At 38.9% G+C, this 24,000-nt stretch overlaps 1 protein-coding gene across 1 annotated transcript in view; it reads right to left on the bottom strand.

The window, feature by feature from the left end:
- The window catches only part of LAMA4 (laminin subunit alpha 4), a 107,819-nt gene that overhangs the window by 26,673 nt on the left and 57,146 nt on the right, over positions 1-24,000 (bottom strand). Inside the window, exons 11-24 of the mRNA XM_009511816.2 lie at positions 23,368-23,561; positions 21,343-21,459; positions 19,154-19,302; positions 16,955-17,096; positions 15,793-15,889; positions 14,910-15,026; positions 13,674-13,859; positions 8,705-8,844; positions 7,319-7,492; positions 6,103-6,245; positions 5,606-5,768; positions 3,433-3,566; positions 2,100-2,271; positions 147-278 (exon numbers count right to left, since the gene is read on the bottom strand). Of these exons, the coding sequence (XP_009510111.2) occupies positions 147-278; positions 2,100-2,271; positions 3,433-3,566; positions 5,606-5,768; positions 6,103-6,245; positions 7,319-7,492; positions 8,705-8,844; positions 13,674-13,859; positions 14,910-15,026; positions 15,793-15,889; positions 16,955-17,096; positions 19,154-19,302; positions 21,343-21,459; positions 23,368-23,561 (2,060 nt within the window). The remainder of the gene's footprint in view (positions 1-146; positions 279-2,099; positions 2,272-3,432; positions 3,567-5,605; positions 5,769-6,102; positions 6,246-7,318; positions 7,493-8,704; positions 8,845-13,673; positions 13,860-14,909; positions 15,027-15,792; positions 15,890-16,954; positions 17,097-19,153; positions 19,303-21,342; positions 21,460-23,367; positions 23,562-24,000) is intronic.

Genomic DNA, 24,000 nt, shown 5'->3' with positions numbered 1-24,000 from the left:
GTGCCCTACTCTTCTGCCCTCTCTGCTGCATCACCGCTTGGCCCCTCATCGCTTTGCTCCTCTATTTGGTCTTGCAGCAAATTATTGCTGCTTTGGAGCTGCTGGGATGGTTGGTCAAATGGCTGTGATTGTAACCACATCTCTACCTCATGAAATTTAGCGTCGTTAATCTGAGCCTTCTTCATAGAGTCCTCCAGCAGCACAGGGCCGGTGCTGAAGCCAAAGTCATAGCGAAGGTACAAGAAACCATTGTGCATCTCTAGACTGAAGAACATACTCTGTATAAAACAAAACAGCAATCAGAAAAGCACTATGATTGTGGCAGTGATTTAAAAAAACCACACAATGTTATGAGAGTGTCTGACATTGTGAAAAGCATGCTGGGAAAAGGTCTTTTTATTTGCAAAACTATAACACAGTTTCTGGATTATTTTTATATATAGAATATAGGTGTAGATGTACACATGCATACATAACTGTTTGATAAACAGCACTTATGAAGACTTGGTGAACTGTTTCCCTGTAGAAATAGTGTTTGGTAGCACAGTAATGTCAATATTCTTTACCATCAAAGTATTCCTAATGCAAACACATCTATTTACTGTCAAAGTAATACCACATGCCCCAAATGAAAGATGTTATACTGGTAAAAGCAATGTTGTGCTAGAATGGCTGTATCTGCATTAGCAGCTTCGTCGTGGTGCCTGTAATAGCTCAGGATTATCTATTTTCACAGCCCTGATCAGCACTGACGTATTTGCTGAGGGCTGAGCAATAGGTAGAGTATATTTACTGTGTATTTGATTTCTGGATTTTCCAACTACCCCTGATTTACAGTTTGGCTTTTCTTCTGTGGCTGGGTGACCTAAGCTTAACAAACAGGACCTCTACTTTAGAAAATCTTTAGGAAGTGCTTGAAATAAAGATCTGCACCAAAGAATTAGTCTTGTTCCAAATCTGAACATGAAGAAGCAGAAAGGACAGTTTACAGCAACTGTGCATCTGGGTTAATGCTTTTAATGCTAATGTTCGTCTTCTCTACTAGTGTTCATGCGTGTCTTCCCATGCCTAATGGAAACACGGGAACAATAATTCTCAGAACACTACTGCAGGCCAAGAACTGCTGTCTCTGACACAAATTAGTCCACCCTCAGAAGTCATTAATTAAAGTAGTGAAAGTAGGTTTTAATCTAGCGCTTTTAAATGGAACTGCAGCTTGGGTTTGTCTTGAGCAGCTTAAATTTGAAAATGAAACCAGGGATTACATTCAGAATATTTATGAGCTGTCTTTGCAGAACTGAATAATGGCCTGGTTTACACAGTCTTTCTAAAAGGGCCTGTGAGCAGGCATGGTCCACCACAATTAACATCCAACCTGACTGCAGTTTCCACTGTAACATACAAAGTGCTTACATCTCTGACAAATCTCTGGGCACTTTTGCTTGGAAGAAAAATGACTGATTGCAATAGAGGCTGTTAAACTTTTAACAGCAGTTGTTTAGTCCAAAACCTCCTAAGAGCGAAGGTTGGTGGTGGCATAGATATTTGCATGTGGAGTCTACTTTCTTCAAGCCCTTACAGAGTTTGCATGACTCTCAAACTTCTGAAAAGCTGGTGATATTTGGATCAAGCCTTTTTATTTGGACTACTTTCTATTTTCAGTATCTTACATATTTAACTCTAGTACACCCTGAGACCCAGTTATAAAATGGCAGCTACCACAAAGTGGCTGCTTTATGGCAGTTCACAGAAATTTCCTATTGCTTTGATTGTGCATTCACATGTAAATAAAGGTGCAACTACTGGGCTTAACTGGAGTCTCTCTCAAAGTGTCATCACAGGGGTATGACCACTCTGAAGTCCTCACTGTCTGTGGATGAGAGCAAAGTCCAACTCAGGGCCTCAGCTCTCTGGGGCCTTTGGAGAGCATGTTCCAGTTCTCTCCTAATGTGTACATGTACCAGATGAACACAAAGTATTTCCTCTTTCTGGAAGTTAAATGTAAGGCCATAAGCATTTTGGATTTTACGTGGTATTGTAAGTACTGGGGAACTTGTGGTACTCATGGAGAAAGGGTACCAGCAGGATTTGGTACTCACCCCATTAATCATCAACAGGATCAATCCATTGTCTGTAGGTGTTCGAACTTCTATGTCAAATCGAGTCACCTGGCTAAATCTTCCCCTTCTCTCAATGTTTCTTGCCAAGGCATAGCCAGAGCCATCAAAGAAATAGCTCACAGCCCGGCTTTGAGTGAAAGCCAACTTATTTCTATGAAAAAAAAAAAGCAGGAAAGCAGTATTTGGCATATCCCCATTCTAATTTGGGGAAATTTAAAGGCCTTTACAATTAAAATACTTTCTTGAAATAATTATTCTGAACTACTGCTACTTCCTGGCAGTGGTGAGACTGATGACTTTTTCTTTCAAATTCTTTCTGGGAATTTTTTTCTGAAAAATAATGTGCAGCTTTGAAGGTGTATCTAATTCCTTCATCATTAGATTGTGCTTTTATCCTGTGTTGTATGTAGAGGACAGGAAAATTCTTTGCTGAGCCTTGTAAAGTGTCAGGCCTGCAACACCTCCTCATTATAAGGACACACATACAAATCTGTTAAGAGCTTGCCTGGTTTATGCAGAAACCCGTTACAATTCTCCAAGTCCTTTAGCCGAGCATGGGCTCTGCTGGGGGGCCCAGGAGAGACCCACATGCACTGCCCTGGAGAGCAGCAGCTTGTGCGCCCCATGGAAATGGTGTGGGAAGGAATAATTTGCTCTGTCCTGACACCTCCTGCATTTCTTCCCAATCAGGGTTGCAATTTCCTCTCCTGTTCTTTGCATAGAGAGATTCTGCTGTTGCTGCCTGTTGTATGAACAAAATCCCTGCTATGCCTGTGCTAAGCTAATGCTGCAGCTGATACTCACTTCTACTTTAGGGGCTGCATTTCCCAGTTTGTGAATGGCTTATCTGAGGAATTTTTCTTGTGGGTTTAAGAGCGTATGGCAGAAAGATAACTTCTGTATGGGCTTTGTTAGCTGGGGGTGGGAGCGTGCCCAAGGTTACCAGGCCCACTGGAGCTGACTGACTGTGGCTGTACCACTTGCAGTGACAGGATTCCAGTCAGGAGCAGTCCTGTCCTAGGCAAACACCATGGGTAAGGAGGAAGCCTGAACCATGCCCTAGCAAACACAGCAGGGTGGACACACTCCTTTTCCGTTTTGAAGGCATGGGCAAGGTTGTGAGAGAGTTAATGGAGGCACAGCAAATATATAAGTTTAACTTGCTGATGTAGCTAAGAGTTAGAAATGGCCAAATTCCTTCTGGATAACTCAGTCTCACCTTCACATTTGTATTCTGAAACAGGAATGAACCACCAGGACTAGCGCTTTCTGCAATCCAGAGCAGCAGTGTGATGGTGGGACTGTCCCCTACCTGGCACAAGGTGGCGATGTGGTGGTGTCGATGTTATAGATGTGCTTGAAGTTGTACAGGCTGATGACATCATCGTTCAGGGTAGCCAGTTCCAGGCAGCCGATGAAGCCAGGTAGGTTTAAGCTAGGAGGGAGCTGTGCAGAGGGCAAGGAAAAGGAAAGGGAGAAAGGTCAAACTCTTTATTTGGGTATCACAAAAGCATTTGTGCCTGGGGTCAGTTTCGTTTCTGTGCTCTTTGTATTTTGAAGCAAATGGGGTGATGCTTCTTTGGAATAGTCTTTGCTGTCCTTGTCATGATATGACATTGTGCTGTAAGTTAAAATGGAGTGCATAAATGTTCTCATGGTGAGAACAACAGACCCGGTAACACAACTGCAAACAAAGACTTATGTTGTAATTTTGAGGGGAGCACACTTGGAAAAGGGGAAAAGGGTCAGTATTTGACTAATCACAGATCTTGCTCAACGTATCTGAATCTCTCAATAGGTATTTCATGTCTAATGTATAGACATCGTTCACTGTCAGTAAGACAACTTCATACTGTGATGAAAGAGAGAGAAATGAGAGAGCATTTTAAACCTAGGAGACTTAGATTCAAAGTCTGTACCAGTGGTATTATTTTAAACAGCTAGCAGGATATAGAAGCTCCTCTTAACAAAGGTCACTGCAAATGGAATTTAAATAGCCGCACTGGTGAGGGGAAAAATACAAAAGAATAAAGCTGACAGAGCTAGTGAATCATTCTTTTAGTATTAAAATACTCTGCATTGTAGAACAGGTGTGATATTAATAACATCTCTTGTACTTCAGAGTGTGATCACTGCCAGTAACTTTTCTTTGGCTTCTCATTATTTCCATTTTACTTACGATATAATAATAATGGTAATACAGCAATGCAGAATATGTGTAGCTGTAAGAGAAAATGAGATTCTTACCTGCAGCACAGATACACGTCATAAATTTTGTTTCCTTTTTTCCTTCATTTCCTGTACTAGTGTGTTAAATTATGAAAGTATGTGGCTTCTAATGGTTAAGTGGTACATTTCATATTTACAGAATATATGATAGGGAAGTAAAGGCAAAAGCTTTAAGCAAGTAAGACAGTATGCTAATAAATGAAAGTGTGAGGTGTCCATTCCTAAGGGAGAAGAGACTCATGTGCTTATAAAAAATTCCATGAATCCTTTTCTTCCCATTCCCCTTCCCATTTTCATTCACTTTTCCTCTGCCCTGCTCTGGAACAGACCTGAAGCGTTCATTTGCTGGATTACTTTTTTTTGTGTGTGTGCAACTATTATTCAGTCCTAGTCCTATTCCCAGGCAATTTGCACCCGGGGCTCAATAATCTAAAATTCAAACTATGGCATATATCTGATAGTCACAGCAATGCAAAAGCTCAGGAATACAGAAGTGTATTGAGTTAATCTTTGTTATTATATTGTTAGTAGGGCTGCTTGTGGAACAGTAGTTGGTGGTTTTTAGCACCTACTACAGTTAGCTTGAAGAATTTAGCATTCTTGAATGTCTTTCTAAGAATGTTTTCATTCAGCCATGTAGTGTTCGTAGCCAAGATAATGAATAAACATTTCTAAATCCAAGAAGAGGACCTGGTACATTCACAGACGCAGGTAAGTGAGGTGCTAATTCATGCTGACAGTGATGAGATGGGTGCTGTTCACTAGGAACTAGACTGCAGCAACTGTCTCACACAGGCTCTTGGACATGCTTTGCACAGGTCAGTCTTCAGGCTGTTGTAAGGCTGGATTTGAACCAATGGTCATTTAAATTCAAACAAATCACTGTATTAGTAGTTTACCATACTGTCCTAATATTAACAATACATTACTTTTCATTTTTGTAACAGTTGTAAAAGAGAAATTGTAAGCATTAAACACATTAGCATTGAAAAATATATATGGTAGCTTGCAAACTTTGTTAAGCTGGGATAATAGGCCTTAGTCTTATTACTACATTTCAGAGAACTTTAACAACAGCTACCAGGAATCTTATTGTCTTGCTATATGAGATGATATGCTAGAGAATACAGTAGTATGGAGTGCTAGGCTGATAAATAATTAAGTAAGGACTTTTTATTTATAACCATTCATGTCTTTAAAGGGAAGCCCAGCAAGATAATTTTGAAGTCTGAATATAGAGTATTTATCTGACCAACCTTGAAGTCTGGAGGCACTCCACCAACGTAGAAAACAGTATTTTCAGGTTCCAAATTCAGGAGAGAGCCAGGACCAAGAACCTCTCCCTTTTTGATGAATTTCTCTTCAGCTGCGCTGCTAAGACTAGGCACAGTTAAAAACATTTTGCCATGTCTTCCAATCCTGTAGAAGGGAATTGTAAGAGAAGAGAGTTTTGTGTTGGCTAGACTTAAAAAAGAGCAAGCAAGCCTCCATCTCCAGGAAGGGTTTTTATTTCCTCAGTAGAAGACTGGTACCCTGGTGGGAAAGAAAGGGGAAACTACAGACACTTTCTCTTCCCCCCTGTGGCTCCTTGGGTCCTGTCTCTCTAAAAACAAAGAGAATTTCCATTTACTTTAGCAGGAGTAGAACCAGGCACTGAAGGCTGCGAATGAGCAGTTCTGATGCAGCCTTTTCTGTTTGATTTTTTCCCCCTATTAACTGTTTGATTTTGGGAAAAGGTACATTGTCACTTTACCTCTCAATTTTGATGATGCTGAAGTAAGAAGGCCAGGTGCTGACTGGCTTGGCGTCCAGAGGTATCTCCACATCTTGGCCCCCCAAATTATAAATGTACACAAGGTTGTCATTTTTAATTGCAAGACCAATGTAATTTTTTGCCTAGAACATCAATGGAGAAGGATGTCAGAACTACATCATTGAAACAAATTTAATGCAGAACAGTAGTAAAGGATGGGCAATGATAGTCTAAATGACACTTTTAAATATAAGTAATGAACAAATGCTTCATTCTCTAATTACTTTCCTTCACCAGAGAGAACTGCACAGAAAAAAATCTCTGATATTTTACCTCATATCAGTTTTGACTGGGGTAAGTACTAGGTCATGAGATGTCTTCTGGCTGTAAATTGGTAATGTTTAATGGGAAGTTGTTCATCAGTTTTTAGTGTACAGTGTCCTATGCAGGAAATAGGAAGAAACATTTGTCTAAAGCCTAGGTATTATACTGCAATTAAATATTCTGCCAAGAGGGGTTTAACTTGATTTATATTCACTAGGCATTCTTTTTAGAAAAGCTTAAAAAGAAAAGCCTGCCTCTTTACTCTTCCCAACTAACAGCTTGCCAGGATTATACCTGGCTTGTGAGGTGTGATTTTTTTTCTTTTAGGAACTGCAATTTAAAGAACAATTATTTCACACCACTTACAGGTGGTGAGAGTATATGCCCTTTCTAGGTGTTTCAAAGTAGTGATGTACAGAGCGTACAACAGGAGCACAAGCCACAGGCAAAGAAACCTGCTTATCTTGTGGGCCTCTGACCTTGGAGATTTGGAATCGACACTGTCAGCAGCATAAACCTGCTTGAAACATGGCACACAAAAGCCAGGTGGGTGACACTAACTGCTTCATTGCCGCTCAGTACCGGCAGTGGAGACGGCAAGCATGGCTTGCAACAGTGACAATCACAGCAGCATGCTGCATAGGCAGTCCAATTTGCTTCTTAGAGAGAATCCTTCATTGTTTGGGGTGAGACTGTTTCAAGGACAGAGGTCTTGGGAATCCTTGCTCTGTGCTTGTCACAAAATTGATGACAGTCATATAGTAGACACCTCTTATTTTGAAACATGGGGAAAGAGTGAGGGGAAAAACTAAGGGCAAATAAACTTCAAACCTATTTCAATTTTTTTAATATACATATATATATATATAAATTAACCTGCTTATTCTCTTACATTTTTGTTTCCGAGGTACAAAATAAATCTGTCTGGAGATGCTGCTAGTTGTGGGTTGTCTTTCTGAAGCTTTATGTACAAGCTCATGGAAGTGAAAGATTTCAGTTCCTCCACGTTGATCTTTGGATTGACTTCAACAGCTGATTGGCCTCCAAACGTCATAGAAACTTGGACCTGTGGTTGCCAAGTGAGCAAAGTAAGAAAGGCACGTTATTACTGCCTGGGGATATTACTTAAGGTAGATGTGCAAGAATACTTAGCCAACAGCCTTGCTTACTACAGGAGTGGAGTAGGCACCTGTATATGTGCCATGCAAAATTGTATGTTTATAACAATCACTTCTGGAAGACACTGTAAAGAAGATGAAGGAATTAATTTAAAATTAATTAAAGCTCCTAACTAACTGTGTTTAAGCATATTCATAAGGTAAATTAGATTTCAGTGGGACATAGATGTGTGCTTAGTTGAATCAGGGCTGCATCATTAAGTATGGCGCATGATGGAATTCTGACATAGCTATGAAACTTCTACCCATAATTTATTTCTTTGCTTTGGGAGTAGTATGACCTATTTTCTGTTCATGAGTAATCCTGTTATATTACTGAAGTTACAGTAATATATATGAGATGCCAATCAAATTTCAAAACATGTTGATTTTAGTTCAAAATGCCTTCAACATAACTGAAATAATGCTTTCAAGTTTAAGCACAATATGCCTGAATGATGAAATACATTTAAAGAACAGTCAAGCACTGCACACATACTAACTGAAATTTGCTTTTCTTTTTTGAAGTAATATATGTGGACAGCATATTCCAACATTGTGAACATATAGTAATGCACTGAATTTTTTATTTCTCTGAATGAATTAAAATATATGGTTTTAATTTTTGCTCTCAGTGTCCTTGTTACAGAAAAATCCCTCATAATTTATGTATGATAATGAAAGTATTTTTCTCTATTAAATATGCATGAGCCAAAGATTCTCCTACCCTGCAGAATATTAATTCAAAAGAGAAGAAGAAATACTGTCATCTCAGAAAAGTTTGCATTAAACTGCCATAATTACCACTGCTTGTAACTAATGTTGCAAACTGACTAATGACCTATTAGTTTTAGCTTTAAATGGTTTTGTTATTGTGGCCATCTTTAACACTGTGCCAATTACTTAATTAAAGTTGCTACTGCAGTAGCAGTAGTTTACCACGATACCATGGTAAAGTTAATTGCTTGCAAATAGCAACTGTAAATATTTTAATGACTTCCACAGTATTTTGTTTATCCAGTTGCTGGGAGGAGATAATGTTTGGGCTCCCAGAAAATGGAATAGCAAGATGAATTTGGCTATTAATACTAGTGACCAAGAGTCCCATCCAAAAGTTTTACCTTGCTTGCTACACTCCTGGTTTGAGCAATTAACCCTCTGATCCGCTGAATGCTGGAAGAAATATTGTTTGCTGGTGCCTTCTGTTCTACTCTGCGCAGTTTGTCCAGGAGTTGAGGGAAGACTTCTGTAAGTTTCTTCACTGCAGTTAGAAAAAAAGTGACAGCTTGTTTTTTCCCCTCTTTGTAACACTGGTTTAGTACCAGGAAAATTCCTCCTTACCCTCTTAGCTTAACTTACCTATCTCCTTCTGGTTTAAGAAGTCCTAACTGTGGTGTGTGAGAGGCGGTGATTTCTGAAAGGGTAGTGATTAATCAGGATCTAGTATTGCAAAAGTTTTTGGAAAAAGAAGTTTGCACAAAGGTGGCTACTTTTTCATGGGACACCTGGGTATTATCGTGGTGTTGTACCTCTGTAATACTTTCCTCAAGGAGCTTTGCAAATGTCAATCAATTTAACCTTCTTCAAGGCAGGTAAATGCTAAAACCAATTTTACAGATATGGCAAGTGAAGCAGAATGATTATTTCTTCAGCATTTTACTGGATATCTGTGGCTGACCTGGGAACGGCATCTAGGTGCTATATAGTTCATGAGCTCTTCAAATTAATTGTAGGGGACATGAGTGGGTTGTTTCCCTCAGCTCTCAGCTGTGCGTCTTTCTCGAAGGTTATCAGCCAGACAGCAGCAGTGGCTGCAGAGGTACTGTGTCTGCATGTGGTTCACAGCCCACTCTGCTAAGAGAAACAGCACAGCTTTCAGACTGTAATAACAAGCCCATACCGTACAATGGTGGAAAGCCTTAGCTGATGATACATGTGCACCTAAACTGTGCTTACTACCTGACCCAGCCCTTGTGAGTGGTAACCCCTTAGCTTTCCTGCCTACCTCTGCCAGGGGTCATGAGTCGGAGTCCTGGACCTTTGGTCTTTCACTGCTGTGTCTTCTGGTACATGTGCAAGTAGGATTGTTATCAGAGGGAAATGTGGGTGCTTTGTTGTGTTCAAAGGGAGAGAAGTCCTTTCCCAGAAAGATAAGCAGGCAGAAAAATTTACCGAGAAAGAAAAATAACTACCCCTAATTATAATTCAATTTCATCACATCAGATTCCAATGACATGCTGCCCTTTGAAGGATATTTACACATCACATCATTTTCATCTCTAATTAGATGTAGGTACAACTAGCTGAGTGTAATGAAATGTGATTTTAGCCACCAGCTACAGTGTATAAGAAATAGCCAGTATTCATAGTTAATTTTTAATGACATAGATTCACTAGAAAGGTTAAGACCAGATTTGTAGGGTTATCAGTTATATTTTAGGGGAGGTCAACTTGCGTCTGCCTGCTCTTGTATTCTTCCCCTCATATTTTTACTCTAGTCTGAGAAGATAGGAGAGAGACAGGTAGAGGAGCTAAACCTCAGGTGTACTGAGACTGTATAGAAGGGAAAGAAGAAGGGAAGAGTAGCCTCCATTCCCTTTTCTGTGCTTCCAGTTCTGTGTTGTCTAAAGTCTGAAGCAGCTCTCAGCCTCACTCAGAGCAACCCAGAGTATGAGAAGATGCTGTAGAGTCCTACAAGTCCTGCTTCTCTTTGGATAGAGTGAAAAGTTATATTTGCCACAGTCCTGCTTGGCTCTTTTCACTTATGTTTTACTTCCCCAGTCCAGTGTAGGAGTGGGCCATGTAGACCTTTAGGCTCTCCAGTTATTCCCATTAAGTCCTGAAAGACCTTATGTGCTGGGGGTCGGTATTCAGGTATCCTATGTAAAGCTTGCTGTCTGTTAAAGTGTCATTATTTTAGCAAATCCTCAAAGAGCTATAGTGAAATCTGGGTATCCCAGTAGTTCCAGAATGCATTAAAATTTCTACTTAGAAAAAACCCCCCTAGTATAATAATCAACTTAGAGAAAGTTTTCTCTGCCTTTTGAAGTAAATGTCCCATGCAGTTGGAAAAAAGCCCACATTATTCTTAAAGTAAAAAATTGCAAGCTCAGAAAGTGATTTAGCAAATTTCAAATACCTTTTTCTTTTTAATAAACAGCAACTGAATTGGAATTGTGTCTGATCTGATATCTTGAAAAACTGGCTTTTAATCTCCGAAATTTGAAGTATTAAAGTTGAAACAACTGTAACATGAAAACACAAAAATAACATCTATTGCAACTAGTACTATTATAAAATCTCACCATAAGTCTCTTCCTCCTGTCCTTTACAATGGCATTCTTCAACACAGAAGTTCAGTTTTTGATTTTAGTCTTTGGGACGAAGGTGGGCATGAAAAAGCAAAACTAGTCTTACCCAGTGATAAAATACAAAAGAAAATACAAGGGAAACTGTCAAGGAGGAAACACCTTGACTATAACCTTCCAGACACTTTCTCCTTTCATGTTTCCTTCCCAAACTGTCCTTCATCCTCTCTGCTGAAGCCCACCAGTTCCTTGCACAATGGCGACACAGGAGTATTCTCAAACAAACTGCACAGCCAAGACATGCTCCCACCCTTCCAAAAATCAAGTGCAAGCTTTATTCAAAGGCAGTCCAGACATGCCAGCTTAGAGGCTTCAGCTGCCATAGCAGTGTTATTGGCATGATGATCAGGTGTTTTGGTATTTCAGGCACCTGTCTGAACATTTTTGTGACTTTGTTCTGGACTTCGATGGGTATTCCTCCTGCCAGATCAACCTCTCCTGACAACATACACAGCTGATCTGAGAGCACTCCACCATGCCCCGGCATGTCCACATCTGCTTCCCAGGCTGTGAATCACAGTCACATCTGACTGGAGCACTACCCCTGCCAGCCTCCCCTGTAGCATTGATCTGTCCTCTCAGGTGTTTTCACCTGGTCTTTCTGGCAAAAAAATCATCGTGCCTTAAAACAAAAAAAATAAATGACATGGAAAAGCTGCCTCCACAAATGTAGTAGGACACACATTGCTGTAGTTTGCGTATCAGCATCTCTCAAACAGTTATTTTGTGGTCAGCAGGCTCTCCAGGCACTCTGGTATGATCACAATACTTTCAGGGTGACTCCCTACCTGCAAATCTACTATCACAGAGAAGACATTTTTGCAAGGCATATCACACAGGAGATGAGCTGTTCTTTACAACTCATGCCTTTTTGGAAACATAACTGACTAGGAGAGCTGGACCGTCTTAGGTCTGTCGACTCTTACGGAGCCTCTCAAATGCTACTAGAAATATTTCTTCTGGTATAACAGCTAGTATGAGCAGATTTTTAAAATCCTGAACGTCTGCCGACATTTTGAGCACGAAGAGCCAAATGCAGTTTGTGTACTAAGCTGGCCCTGGTAAATGTTAAATGTAAATCAAGTGTAAAGTTGAATAAAAATAATAACCTTCATGTGTAAGCTACAGCAGACTGTTTCTCTTAGATGTTTTCCTCATACCGTTCCCTACCTGGATGCCAATCTTATCCACATTTACATTATCTGAAATGGGAGTTGGAGCCCATAGCCTAAACTGAGCTCTGTGGTGATCATAAATATTCTACAGCAATGCAATACAATTACTGTTATATTAATGACACCCTTATGGAGCTGTAGCTCCAAAACCAGAGTGATCTTACCCATTCCCAGAGGGAGTGGCTCAGTGTTCCCTTTGGATGAAAAGCTCAGAGAAGTGTGAGTGACCTCCAGTTCTGGAGCCAGAAGTTGGGGATATTGAATAGTACCAAGTTTCGTCTTGCGGGGGGAACCACTTTTGTGCCAGTTCTTGGGAGCACTCACTTAACCGAAAATATTAGTGTGAGAGTCTTATCCATTACTGAATTCTGGAAATAACATGACCCTTGCGTTTCCCTCATCTAGAGGGAAGAGTGTGGCTTTGGGGCACTAGAAGCAATTTTGGGTTTGGTACTCATAACACCATTTGTGGTAAAATGACACTGAAGTTGCAAAGCTCCTGACAGAAGGAGAAGGGATTTGGGGCAGTAGGTTTGAGATTCTGACTTTCTGGAGATAGAGTCAATATAGTTACGGACATTCTCTGAGGCACTTATAGGAGGCAAGACATCACTGAACAGTGCTGGTGGTGGTGGTACATATCAGCAAATGTACACAGGAAAATTCTTGTTCTGGATTTCCAACTTCCCTAGCCACGAATAACTTGGGATTAGTGAGCCTCCTGAGCAGAACCAGGAATACATCAAGCAATAAATAGTGGTGTTTGTCAGCAATTTTTTATTCAGAATATTTTCACTTCTATGTTGATTCTTTTATTTCCTAACCGTTCTTTTCCTTCTTTCATCAGTCACTTCATTTCAGCTTCACTCACCCTGCCTCTTTTCTACTCTTTCCCATCATCTTCATTTTAATTTTGTAGCCTTCCTCAGCTTTTCATTTACCTTTTTATTTACCTTAAATTTTTCATAACAAATCTTCCAACTTTTACTCTACTCTTCCTTCTCCCCCTGATAATAAAAGTGGTATTAATGTGATATTTACAAGCTTTTCCAGTGATCACCCTGCTAAATATTATATTTCCTTCCTAATCCTCTTTGCCCCCTTTGTTTAGTCTACAAGCTCATCAAGTCAGGGACCATTTCTCCTCCATGTTTGTACTACTGAGGACAAAAGAGCCCTGTTTTCAAATGCCTCCCAATGTTAAAAAACAACCAAACCTGAACCGTCAATCATAGTAGTGAGAAATATTTAAACAAGCTGTCTATTGTTCAGTGTGACCTTGGTACCCTGATAAAATGACTTAAAAGCCAATAAGACTTCAGCCCTTAAGTGTTGAAGTCATTTTTGGAAATGCCCAAGTATCCAAAAGTTTTAAAATACAGTCAAGTCTCTAGACAACTGCTAATTTTTGAAATGTTTTCATGGAGGTAAAATGCTAGAAGATTATATGCAATGAATATGCAACATAAACGATTCATACAGCATGGCATTGTGATGATTCCCTGAACTTTTAATGCTAAGGAAAGGCAAAATTCAGGTCACCATACCTGCATCCCCAGCTGAATGTACAGCACTGTTGTACACCGCTGAACTGTGCTGGAAATCTTGCAGGTTCTGAGACCACAACCTCGCGTTCTCATCCATGGGGGTCGTAGCCTGTGTTACTGCCATGGCAGTACTTATGGCTTCTGCAGACTTCTCTTTAGCTTGCTCCAAACGTTCTCTGGCCTCCACTACAAAATGAATAGGGGATGAGAAGCAATGAACTCTTTCAAAGATTCAAGCGAGCTATAAGCAGTACTTAGAAAGTGGTGAGGCTAAGGGGATTTTACCTTCTGTGGAATGGGGACTCAACCTTGCTTGGTTGCTTTTCTATTTACTTCCACAGGGAATATTCAAAACTTCCCGTGGTTGGTCTACAGTTACATTAATTCTTAATATTTAACAAATTCTCATTTCCATTCTAGATTGTTAAGACATTTTCAATATCCTTGGATTTTGATGGGTGTTAGATAGCCAAGGAATTTGGAACAGAGGTGAAAAAAAGACACTGTTTTTCATCAAGTTTTTAAAAGAAAATGCATGTATTTGTTGAATATTTTACATGAAAGGTATTTTTGAAGGAGAGAAACCCAAGACACTGAAGTGGTTTTGTTTTTCATACCTGGCATTTTTTCTTTTTTTTTTTTTTTTTTTTTGAGTTAACAATTACTGTATTTGTACAAAGTGTGGCAGTTTGCATATGATAATGTCTTGGCAGTAAAACACAGCCATTTTTACTTGAAGTTAATGAAAAAATCTTGACTATGTCAACTTTGAATACCTTCAGATATATATACTTGCTGGATTCTCTGTGATGTCTCTTTTCTGAAAAACTACAGTGAGATTTTGTCAATTAAGACTGCCAGTAATTACCTCCCAAATACTCTATTTCCCAGGTGTGATGTATGTGTGAATTAGATTTTGACTATCAATACAAAAAATCCACAGACTTGTGGATTCTCCAAGCCCTGAAAAGATCAAGAGTAACATGGGAGTGGACAACTGTAGTAAGGAGGATCAGGAAGAGTGTTAATAATTTCAGGTGGCAAAATATATAATTTCATTAGGAATGTGTTAAAGCTGGGTGTTTGCTGTCTAGGTCTTGTAGTTTCAGTCAGATTTCTTTAGGCCTCCCTGGGACTGAGATCTTAATACCAATTTCATCGGCCATATTTAAAGATAAAACATGCTCTTGAATTTATGAAGATAAAGCATCATAAAGGTGAAGTTCCTCTCACAACCTTGCTCTGCTGATTGCATTTTGGTGATGGCTCTCATCAGTTGGCTTCGCAGAGCATTCATTCTGGCAAGAGTGCCATTAACGTGCTGGCTAGTGTCTGCAATAGTTAAATCGTTACCTGTGGGGAGAAAGCAGGAGGTAGTTGAGTGGCATCAAAGTGGCATTTAAAAAAGTATATTTTATCCTGTGGAGCTATGTTATTAAGCATTTAATGCACCATAGGCAGTACACTATAGCCTCTTCTAGTATAGGGCATACTTCACATATTCTGAAGGAAAAAGCAATCTTGCAACTCCCAACCATTATTGGCTTGCCACAGGGCTGCTTAGAAAAATCAGGAGACCTGTATCTCAGTCAGTACCATCTCTTTGCTTTACCAGAATTGCTGAGAATAGCTGCCACAAGTATACAGGAAAAGTTCTAAGGAACTCAAAAGGTCCTGAAAAACTGAAGAAGTAATTTCTGTAATTTTAGGGCTTTCTTTCATTTTCAATGAGAAAAGGCCAAAATTCTTTAATATTTATTATTATCCTTCACTGGTGAAATCCAGCTGCTTTCTGAACACTTAAACTGTTGAGAATTGATTGCAGTTGAACTACTTGATTGAGTATATTTACCTGAACAACTGTTTGCAAGATCACATATTTAAACAGTGGTTGTATCTAAAAATGGTCCTTTTGTAAATGAAACTGTCAGCATCTGGCAGGATGACAGCACATGAACTACTCAAACTGTGTCTGTGGCCATTTCAAGTACTTTGCGTGATGACTTCGATCAATACACTATTCTGTTACAGCAGTAGATCTGCCTTAATGATGTGCTTGTGAAATTTAACATGCATGCTTATAAAGTGACTGGGAAAAAAAGGAAGGATGTATATTTACTGTCATCTGCTGTCTGTTGTAGCTCTGTGGCTCGCTTGAGGAGTTCTTCGCTTTTACCTTTATGGTAAATGATCTGAGTATCGATACCAACTGCAGCCTGCAAGTATGTTCCAAAAAGGAAAGTCAGAATAATGCTTACCAAATGTTCGTCTTCACTGTGTTTAATTGTGGACAACATAATACTTCACGTAAATGTAATTACAAAGGCACTGCAGTTTCATTTGCTTTGTTAACATTTAAGATTGGCAGCTGGATTAGAAAAAAAAAGTCTGAAAAGCAAAATTTTCTGTAGATTGCAATTAAAGCTTAGAGAAATGTATGCTTTTCCAGACAACAACACTGAATAACGGAGATGCAGAAAGCACAGAAGTCCTCTTAATTTATCAACTTCAGGGTGGTCAATGTGGTACTCATGCTACGTGTTGGTTAGGCACTGTGGTTGCTCATTTCTACTGTCATCTCAGATGAGGGGTGAACGCTTGCACTGCGTGGGGAGCTGCCTTGCAGTCCCCGGTAGCATGGCAGAAGCAGAGGACTGGACTTGAAATCCCACAGGTCCCTGGGGTTCAGGCCCCTGTAGTCTAACCAAATCGACTTGCTAGGCCACTAATAAACTGCTGTTAAATTGCATGCTTATAGGTTGGAAACTACATGCATACAAAAATACATATAAAATATTTTATCACAGCAAGGCCAGAGACAAAGTTAGCAGCCTCATCCCATCCCTGCACTGAGTGTGTGAGTGGGCTACTTGCCCCATTTTAACTTGACTTTCTATGAGAAACAGCGATGCTTATGTTAGATGTCTTGACACCCTTTTCTTCCACATGGTGCTGTGTGGAGTGGGAGGACTCGGGCCCCAAATGCCAGCTTAGGTTCCTACAAGCCCAGGGAGTTGTCTGGACTTTCACAGAAATGCCTCAGTTTGAATGACAACACAGAGCAGCATCATGCTGCATCTGTTGCATCTTTTTGAATACCAGGGGATGTTAGAATAATTAACCACCTAGTGTTTAATTCAGGAAATAATAGATGAAGCAAAATGTGCAGTGAGAAGTTCAATGATAACAATTAAGCTAAAACTTGTTTCTTCTGCATACTTAGATGTTCAAAGTCTCTGAAGCATTGCAAAGTAAAAGCTGATATTATGAAAATAACTTACATCATTGACCCGGTTTGTTGTGTTCAGTGCCAGCAATGCAGCTTTACTGGCTTCTTCAATATAATTAGCAATGTTTTCATACACGTTTGAAGCATTTATTGCCCTTTGTACCAACCCATTTGTATCAACACCATACAAATTCCTGTTAAAAAGAGAGTAAAAGGAGGAAAAAACCAAACCAAATCAAAGTAGTTTCAAATGGATTAATTTTCTTAACGTTCTGTGAATTCTGACTGCATAATCATGTACATAAATATACTTGGCCTGAGTAGTATTCTTTTCATTGTGTATAAGCATTTACGTCAGTCTGAAGCAGGTTGAAAACTATGTGGATAGAAGGCACTTCCCAGTAGTTTAACTCTGGGAATTTTGCCCTTAACTTATATGTAAGCAGCAACAAGTGACTACTGAGCTTTTTCTTTTTGAAATCTAGATTAGATTTTCCATAAATTAACAGAATAACATCTATCAATTGTCCTTCTTTAGGGATGACTCCTGGCTGTGAATGGAAAGACCTATGTGTGCCAGGGATCAGGACAGCTGTATCACTGGGCTGTTTATACTTTCTAAAAGTAGGTGGGAAAAGGGGGAGGATCAGATAAAGAAGCGCCCATGATCATCAAACCTTGCAAAAAGTTAGATTTCAAAAATACAAGATAGCTTTGCTGGAATGGTAGAGCTTGATTTGCATATTAGGCAATAACTGGTCTTCAGGAGAGATCCCAAACAGCAGTTGGTTTAGGACTCAACCTTCAGCTGTTAGCAACTTTGGATAAATATTATTTTTTAATATTATTTTTTAATATTATTGTGATAAACAGAATTCAGAGTATATGTTAGATACAGACTCTAAGTACATATAAATACATGTGTGTGTATTCACCTCAAAGAGTTTGCACACTGTGGGCTTATTAAGTGTCCAGGTTCAGTGTTCAAGAATTTCCTGCTATGTTCCCCCAAGACAAAAGAAGAAACTCTACCAAATAAAAGCCTAACTTGTAAAGCAAACCCATAAACCCCCAAATTATTTGAAGACAGGCTAATTTTTTTAAAGGATTAAGGTTTCACTGCAGGACAATCTTCTCAACAAATAAGAGATTTCAGCACATTTCCGTGTGGATATTTAGTAATTATTTCTGTTTGCTTTCTATTAAATTCCTAATGTGCTGACTTGGTAGTCATTTTAAAATTATTTCGGTAAGTGATGAAGGCTGGCCATATGGGGTATTTTCTTTCAAATGATTATGCTGCCCCCATTAGCTGATCTCAGACTGAACATACTGGGTTTTTTTAGGCTGTCTGTATTTTGTGTGGCATTATAGAACAGAGTTTCAGATGTCAGCTTGATACAATTTTATAAAAGAACTATGTGTTATTTTTTTCTCTGTTTTAATCTCCTATCTGTGGCATACTAATGTTAAGAAACAACTGGTATTTAGATAATATACTTGAAGAACAGTTTTAAGTTTATCTTCCAAAAGCATATGTCAATGATGTTACTTAAGGTAGAATTTGGTGAAATATTTTAGTTAAGAATTCATTTGTGACAGTGATTTTTCCATGGGTAGTCCCAATTGCAAATAAAGCCATGTTTCAAATCTGTCTTAAAGTGGCTTTTTAGTAAATTGGGGGAAAGTTGATGCATTTAGTATCCTCCCACAAACCAGGAAGACTTCCAGTAAGTTTTTGGTGTTATAGTAGGCCAGTTTCACTGGGACACAACCTATTGAATATCAGAACTACTCCATCTGTAAACAAGTTCTTGAACAAAAATTATCCCAAAGAGCATTTTTTTTGGCCCATAATGCTAAGTATTTTTTAATGTGAATGAACTTACTGACATGAGCTGTTTCTGGAAACGCCATTTAATCTGCCCGTGTTATTTTACTTTTCAGTAATATGCCTTTCCTATTCTCTTGCTATGGGAAGAGAAGAACATGCCAAATTAGAAAGGGGAGAATGTCACACACGATCCTTGTTCATTGTTTGAAAAGATTAATAGATTTTGCTTAGCTCAACTTCAGTTGTTCCCTCTGGAGCTTGACAAGTCCTTCCATACATGACTTAACAGTGATTTGATTAGTGCCTATTTACAGACAGCATATCTAATGAAACTGTGTTTCTGCTCATCTTTTAGTTTATTCAGCTGTTCAGTCAGTAGCACTTGTATGAAGAGAGTCTGCTGAAGTTAAATTTTACCGGTCCAGCTCATCAGCCAGTCTTCTTAGGTTGTGTGCATGATGCATAGCCTTTTCTACCAAATCATCATCAAACAGAGACAGATTGGCTAGTTTTTCTTGCAATTCCTTTTTCGCTCCATCTATTTCTGCGTAGAACCCTGACACATTCTAAACAAAATACAGAAGGAAGGAAAGAAGATGAAAATTGTAAAAAATCAAGTCTGTATTTTGATTATTATGTTTTATTTTACCTTTTATATGACGATAATGTCATTTTATATTTGTTTGATGTTATATTTTTAACTGTTAAAAAAAGAGAAAAGATCAAAGAGTCTGTCCTGTGAATGTCCGTATGGCAAGACAAACGCAGGAAGATAAAAATCAACCAAAATTCGAGGAATCCCTTGAAAAGATATTGGAGAGATATGTGTAAAATACCAAAGAAAGGCAGTTGAGAAATGTCTTACTATCCTTTATTTGCTCTGGAATGGTGCCAGTTCCGAGTGTTTCAGAGTGAAGTGCGAACAGGTAAAGTAATTAAGCCAGATCTTTGCAAAAATCCCCTCACTGTGGTTCTTCTTAAACTGGGAGGTGGAACCCTTTTTGGAACCCTTTTTTTTTTTTTTTTAACATCTTCTCCATGAAGACTGCAGGTCAGAAATTAATTTTTTGGGACTTCTAAATGTTGTCTATGCAAGTAAACTAAATAGTGCTGGGGTGGGTGGGCTTATGCATCATCCCATTACTGCATAGGCCCTGGCACTGTTTTAGCCCCGGCCAGCTGCCCCTCTCCCAAACATGCCTCCCTAGGGAGTAGCATGGGTCAATGTCCGTGCCCCAGGGACAATTCGGGAATTGCTAGTGAAGGACAAAGAGTTTGGTTGTACAGCCGTGAGCTGTGCCACATCATGGACAATGGGCCCTAGCCCCTTTCTGTCTCCTTGCACAGAGACATCCCTCATGCTAAGACATCTTGGGTTAGTGTAATTTGTAAATCAGTCCACCTAAATACTACCTCTGTATATGTGTAGGCAAGGAGTAGTATCCCTCTGCTTAGCCATATTTCTTCCTTACATGAAATACTTGTGGGGAAGACAAAATTGGCCTACATTCACCTTCTTTTGTACAGATCAGTACAAACTTGCTTGATCTGTTTGAGGATTATAAATGAGGCACCAAATGTATTAAAAAAAAGGATGAAATGGAGGGAGAGAAAAAGCGTGAATGTGAAGCATGAAAATACTTATTGCTGATGAGGATGGAAGATGTATGATGCTGCATACTACTTCCCTGCAGTGTTAACGTCCCCTGTGTGTAAACTTATCCACAGGAATGGGGAAGTTAGACTCTGAAAAGATAGACTGCAGAAATTTATTTTGCACAAAACACAAGAGAAAAAAAAAATCAGACTGTTTGGTCAGCCAGGGATGCTTATAAAGAAAACTCTCTTCTTTCTGTTTTCTCAAATTACTTTTTCAAAGAAAAATTAGTGACTTTTGATAATGTGCTTTTGTGTTAAAAAAAGAAGTGTGAAACTATGACCAAAATGAATGTTTGTGGAGAATTTTCATTTGTCTTAAATTATCTCAATATTTTAAAATAAACATGAAAAAAAGCAGCTGTAGTAAATATTTTAGTTAGCAAAATCCCAGTTTTATTTTCTTCATTTTTTCATAGAATGACCCAAACCCTAAAATTTCTAAAAATTTCCTACAACACCTTGTCTCTTTCAGAACACTGGATACTAGTCTACAGTTCCAGAAGAGGATTTCTATAAGACAACCTGTTTATATATGTTTTACACTCTGACGGTAGCTGGTTTTAACACTGATATCTGGGATCTTTAGCCTTCTCCTATGCATACTTGCAGGCACGAGAAAAGTAATTTAGCATACAGTGCAGACTTTTACCAGAGCATCTTTTGGCAGCTGCTGGTAATGAAATGATTGAGAACTCTACAGCAGAATCCATCATTCAGCTCTGCCTACAGTAAGGTGCCCTTATAATATAATTATTTTTGTGAGGCAGTAAAATGTAATTACAGAACTTTTCAACCAGAAAGATTTATACTTTTGGGGGGAATATTAATCAGTATTTCACTGAAGCAGTATAAAAAAAGGAGAGATTTTTATTTAGTGGTCTAAACACATGACTTAAAAGTTAAAAAAATCAGGACATGTCATTTAAACAAGTAACTAAAGCACCTACCTTTATTACCTCACTTAACTCAGAGTTGACCTTTTGTGGTCCTGCCAAAATAGTTGTGGCATTTAGCAGAATGCTGTTCACTTCATCTATTTGCTCTTTTATTTTCTCATGTTGTTTCTACAAAAAACAAAATAAAATAATATCACATCCAAAACCATCTGAGCATTGCTAAAATACAGTATTACCATTTTTGTTAAATGTATTAAAGTTAATTGAAAAGATGAAGTAATGAACTAAATAGATTTTAGACAAATTTGAAGTCTACGTTTCTCCCAGACATCTCTAATAGCTACATATCATACCATGAATCTTTGCATTTTCTTGTCTTTGTGAAAGAACTGATGGGTTTTAAAAAAATGTATTAATTTTAGTTTATATTACAGCATGAACAATTATTGGAATGAAGCATTTTTCAGTGCACTACCAGGAGAGACAAATTAAACATGAATTTTTCATAGTGGACTGGAAACTACATTTTTTCTGGAGATTTTAAAAGTCTACAGTACAGAGTTCTCTTTTCTGTGTCAATAGTAAAGCTAATGTGAACAATCTCTTCTGTACAGCATCTGCCTTCATTGTGAGCAATAATGAAGATCCAACTGGTTTAAAACAGTGAACAATTACGACTACACACTTCAGGCGTTGCTTCATAAATGTGAGATGAGCTGCAGCTTGGCACTGTAATTATGAAATAATGGAACAACAGAAGAGGCTTTGTACATAAGGATCCCAAGCTGCTTGTAGAATTCACAAGAACAGCACGCCTGATTTGTCTATTGAATTATTAGACCTTCCACATCAGCATGGACTTCCAGAACTGCAAATTTCAAGAGCTCAAAACTCAGCCACTGATTCTATGAAACCCAGAGGCTGGCCTGAATTTGCAAGATCGTTCTTCAAATCACAAAATTGCTCCCTAAAACCCTCTCCTCCAGAATCCAAACAATTTCAGCCATTGAAATGGAAACAATTTGCTTCAAATGGTCCCAAATTGTTCTTTTTGTCACTTTCTTCCTTGCTGAAAAAATAAGTGAAAAGTTTTAGGTGGGTCATTCTGGTTTTGCATCCCTTAAAGGAAACTAAAGAAAACAGAGAAAGACTCATGAAACTGCTGGGAGGAGAAAATAATAATCTTTTTGTATGGCTGGTGGATTTTGTACTTTTCTGGGATAAGAGACCTGAAAATGTAATTTCCTCGTCAGCCAGATGGGATTTGATCTTAAAACTACCACTTACAGGCAAACATGACCCCCTTCCATGCTGTAGGGGACAGGTCTCCTCTGAGCTCTTTTCTGGAGTGATTACTTTGTTCAAAATACTGAAACTATTCATTTGAACAGAGCATAAGGGAAAACTGCTGTAGCCTTATAGCTAGGCTGTTCACCCAGCAAGTAGGAAATCCAGTTTCAAGGTGTTGGTTGTAGAGCAGTTAGGGAATGGATTTGTTCTTGAAGACGCAAGGAAAATTGTCTGCTCTTCTTGAAAAAATGGGTACGCATTTTGTTTAAAGAGGACCAGAAAGTTTGGACGAGGCAGTGTGAATGCACTCACAGCCCAGAGCATGAATGTAGTGCAGAGTCTTTATAAATAACTGTTTTAATAGAATATAGTTACTTTTGTGAGCATGAAGTCCTTCCACATTATAAATCAATACATAATAGGTGAAACAATCCCACCACAATATATATAGCAGCCATGCTAAATGGAATTTTAAGCTTCCTGGGTTTTGCTGTAATGCATCTTCCTTGTTTAGGCATTAGTACCCATCTCTTCCTTGGCTTGCTGAGACATGCCATGCCAAAACTTGTCGTTTGTTGTCACTCCATGAATAAATAATAGTACCTTGCACTTCCACAACTTGTTTCTTAGAACAGGAGAGTCAAACTCATCCTGCTGAGTGGTGCGGGAAATTCTTTTTTGGTGTGGTGATTCCTGAAGCTAAATTGTTTGCCATCTGCTATTTTAAGCACTGGCAGAGATGGAGTGTTCACGGACAACAGTTATGATAAATGTACTGCATAGTACCTCATGCCTTTGAAGATTGGCTGTGTTTTCCTTATTTATATCCTCCGTTTGCATAACATAGCCAAGCGCCTGGTCTAATGCTTCCTCCAGGTCTGACAGCTTCACGTCCTGTTCGCTGAGCTGCTCCACCACATCAGATACTAGAGATCTGGTGTCGTTGTACCTCTCGTGAAACTCTTCAACTTGCTGTAGCACTGGGAGAAACATCAGAGGCCACTGGTTAATCCAAAGCTTGGATTCCTGACAAAACTTACCTATGCAACAATTTCTGTTGCTGTTACTCAGGGGACATTAAAACACATTTGTTAAAAGCTCACTTGAGAGATCATATACCTAGATTTTAATTTTCCCTCCTCTTTTGAAAATGAAAGATGCCCCTCATTTTAGTAACTCCTTTTAATCCCATTAATCTCCCCTCTAAAGTAGTTTTTCCTAAAAGAAACTAGGTTTGCCTTTCCATGGTCTTAATTTGTTTTTCATTGTCGCAGCTAACCAGGCTACTCTGGAGAAGGCAGTCCTCGGGCTCTGACTCATGTTCACTGAGCTGTGAGAATTAGGCTGTCTCTCTTTCCCATACCAGCAGTTCTTCTCTCTCTGCTGGAGTTTACTGTCCCCATGGCAGAGCTGGCAGTG

This window comes from Phalacrocorax carbo, chromosome 3, assembly GCF_963921805.1.
Source record: "Phalacrocorax carbo chromosome 3, bPhaCar2.1, whole genome shotgun sequence".
Lineage (NCBI taxonomy): Eukaryota > Metazoa > Chordata > Aves > Suliformes > Phalacrocoracidae > Phalacrocorax > Phalacrocorax carbo.
Note: the sequence above shows the minus strand (reverse complement) of the source record. Positions and strands in the feature narration are given on the sequence as shown.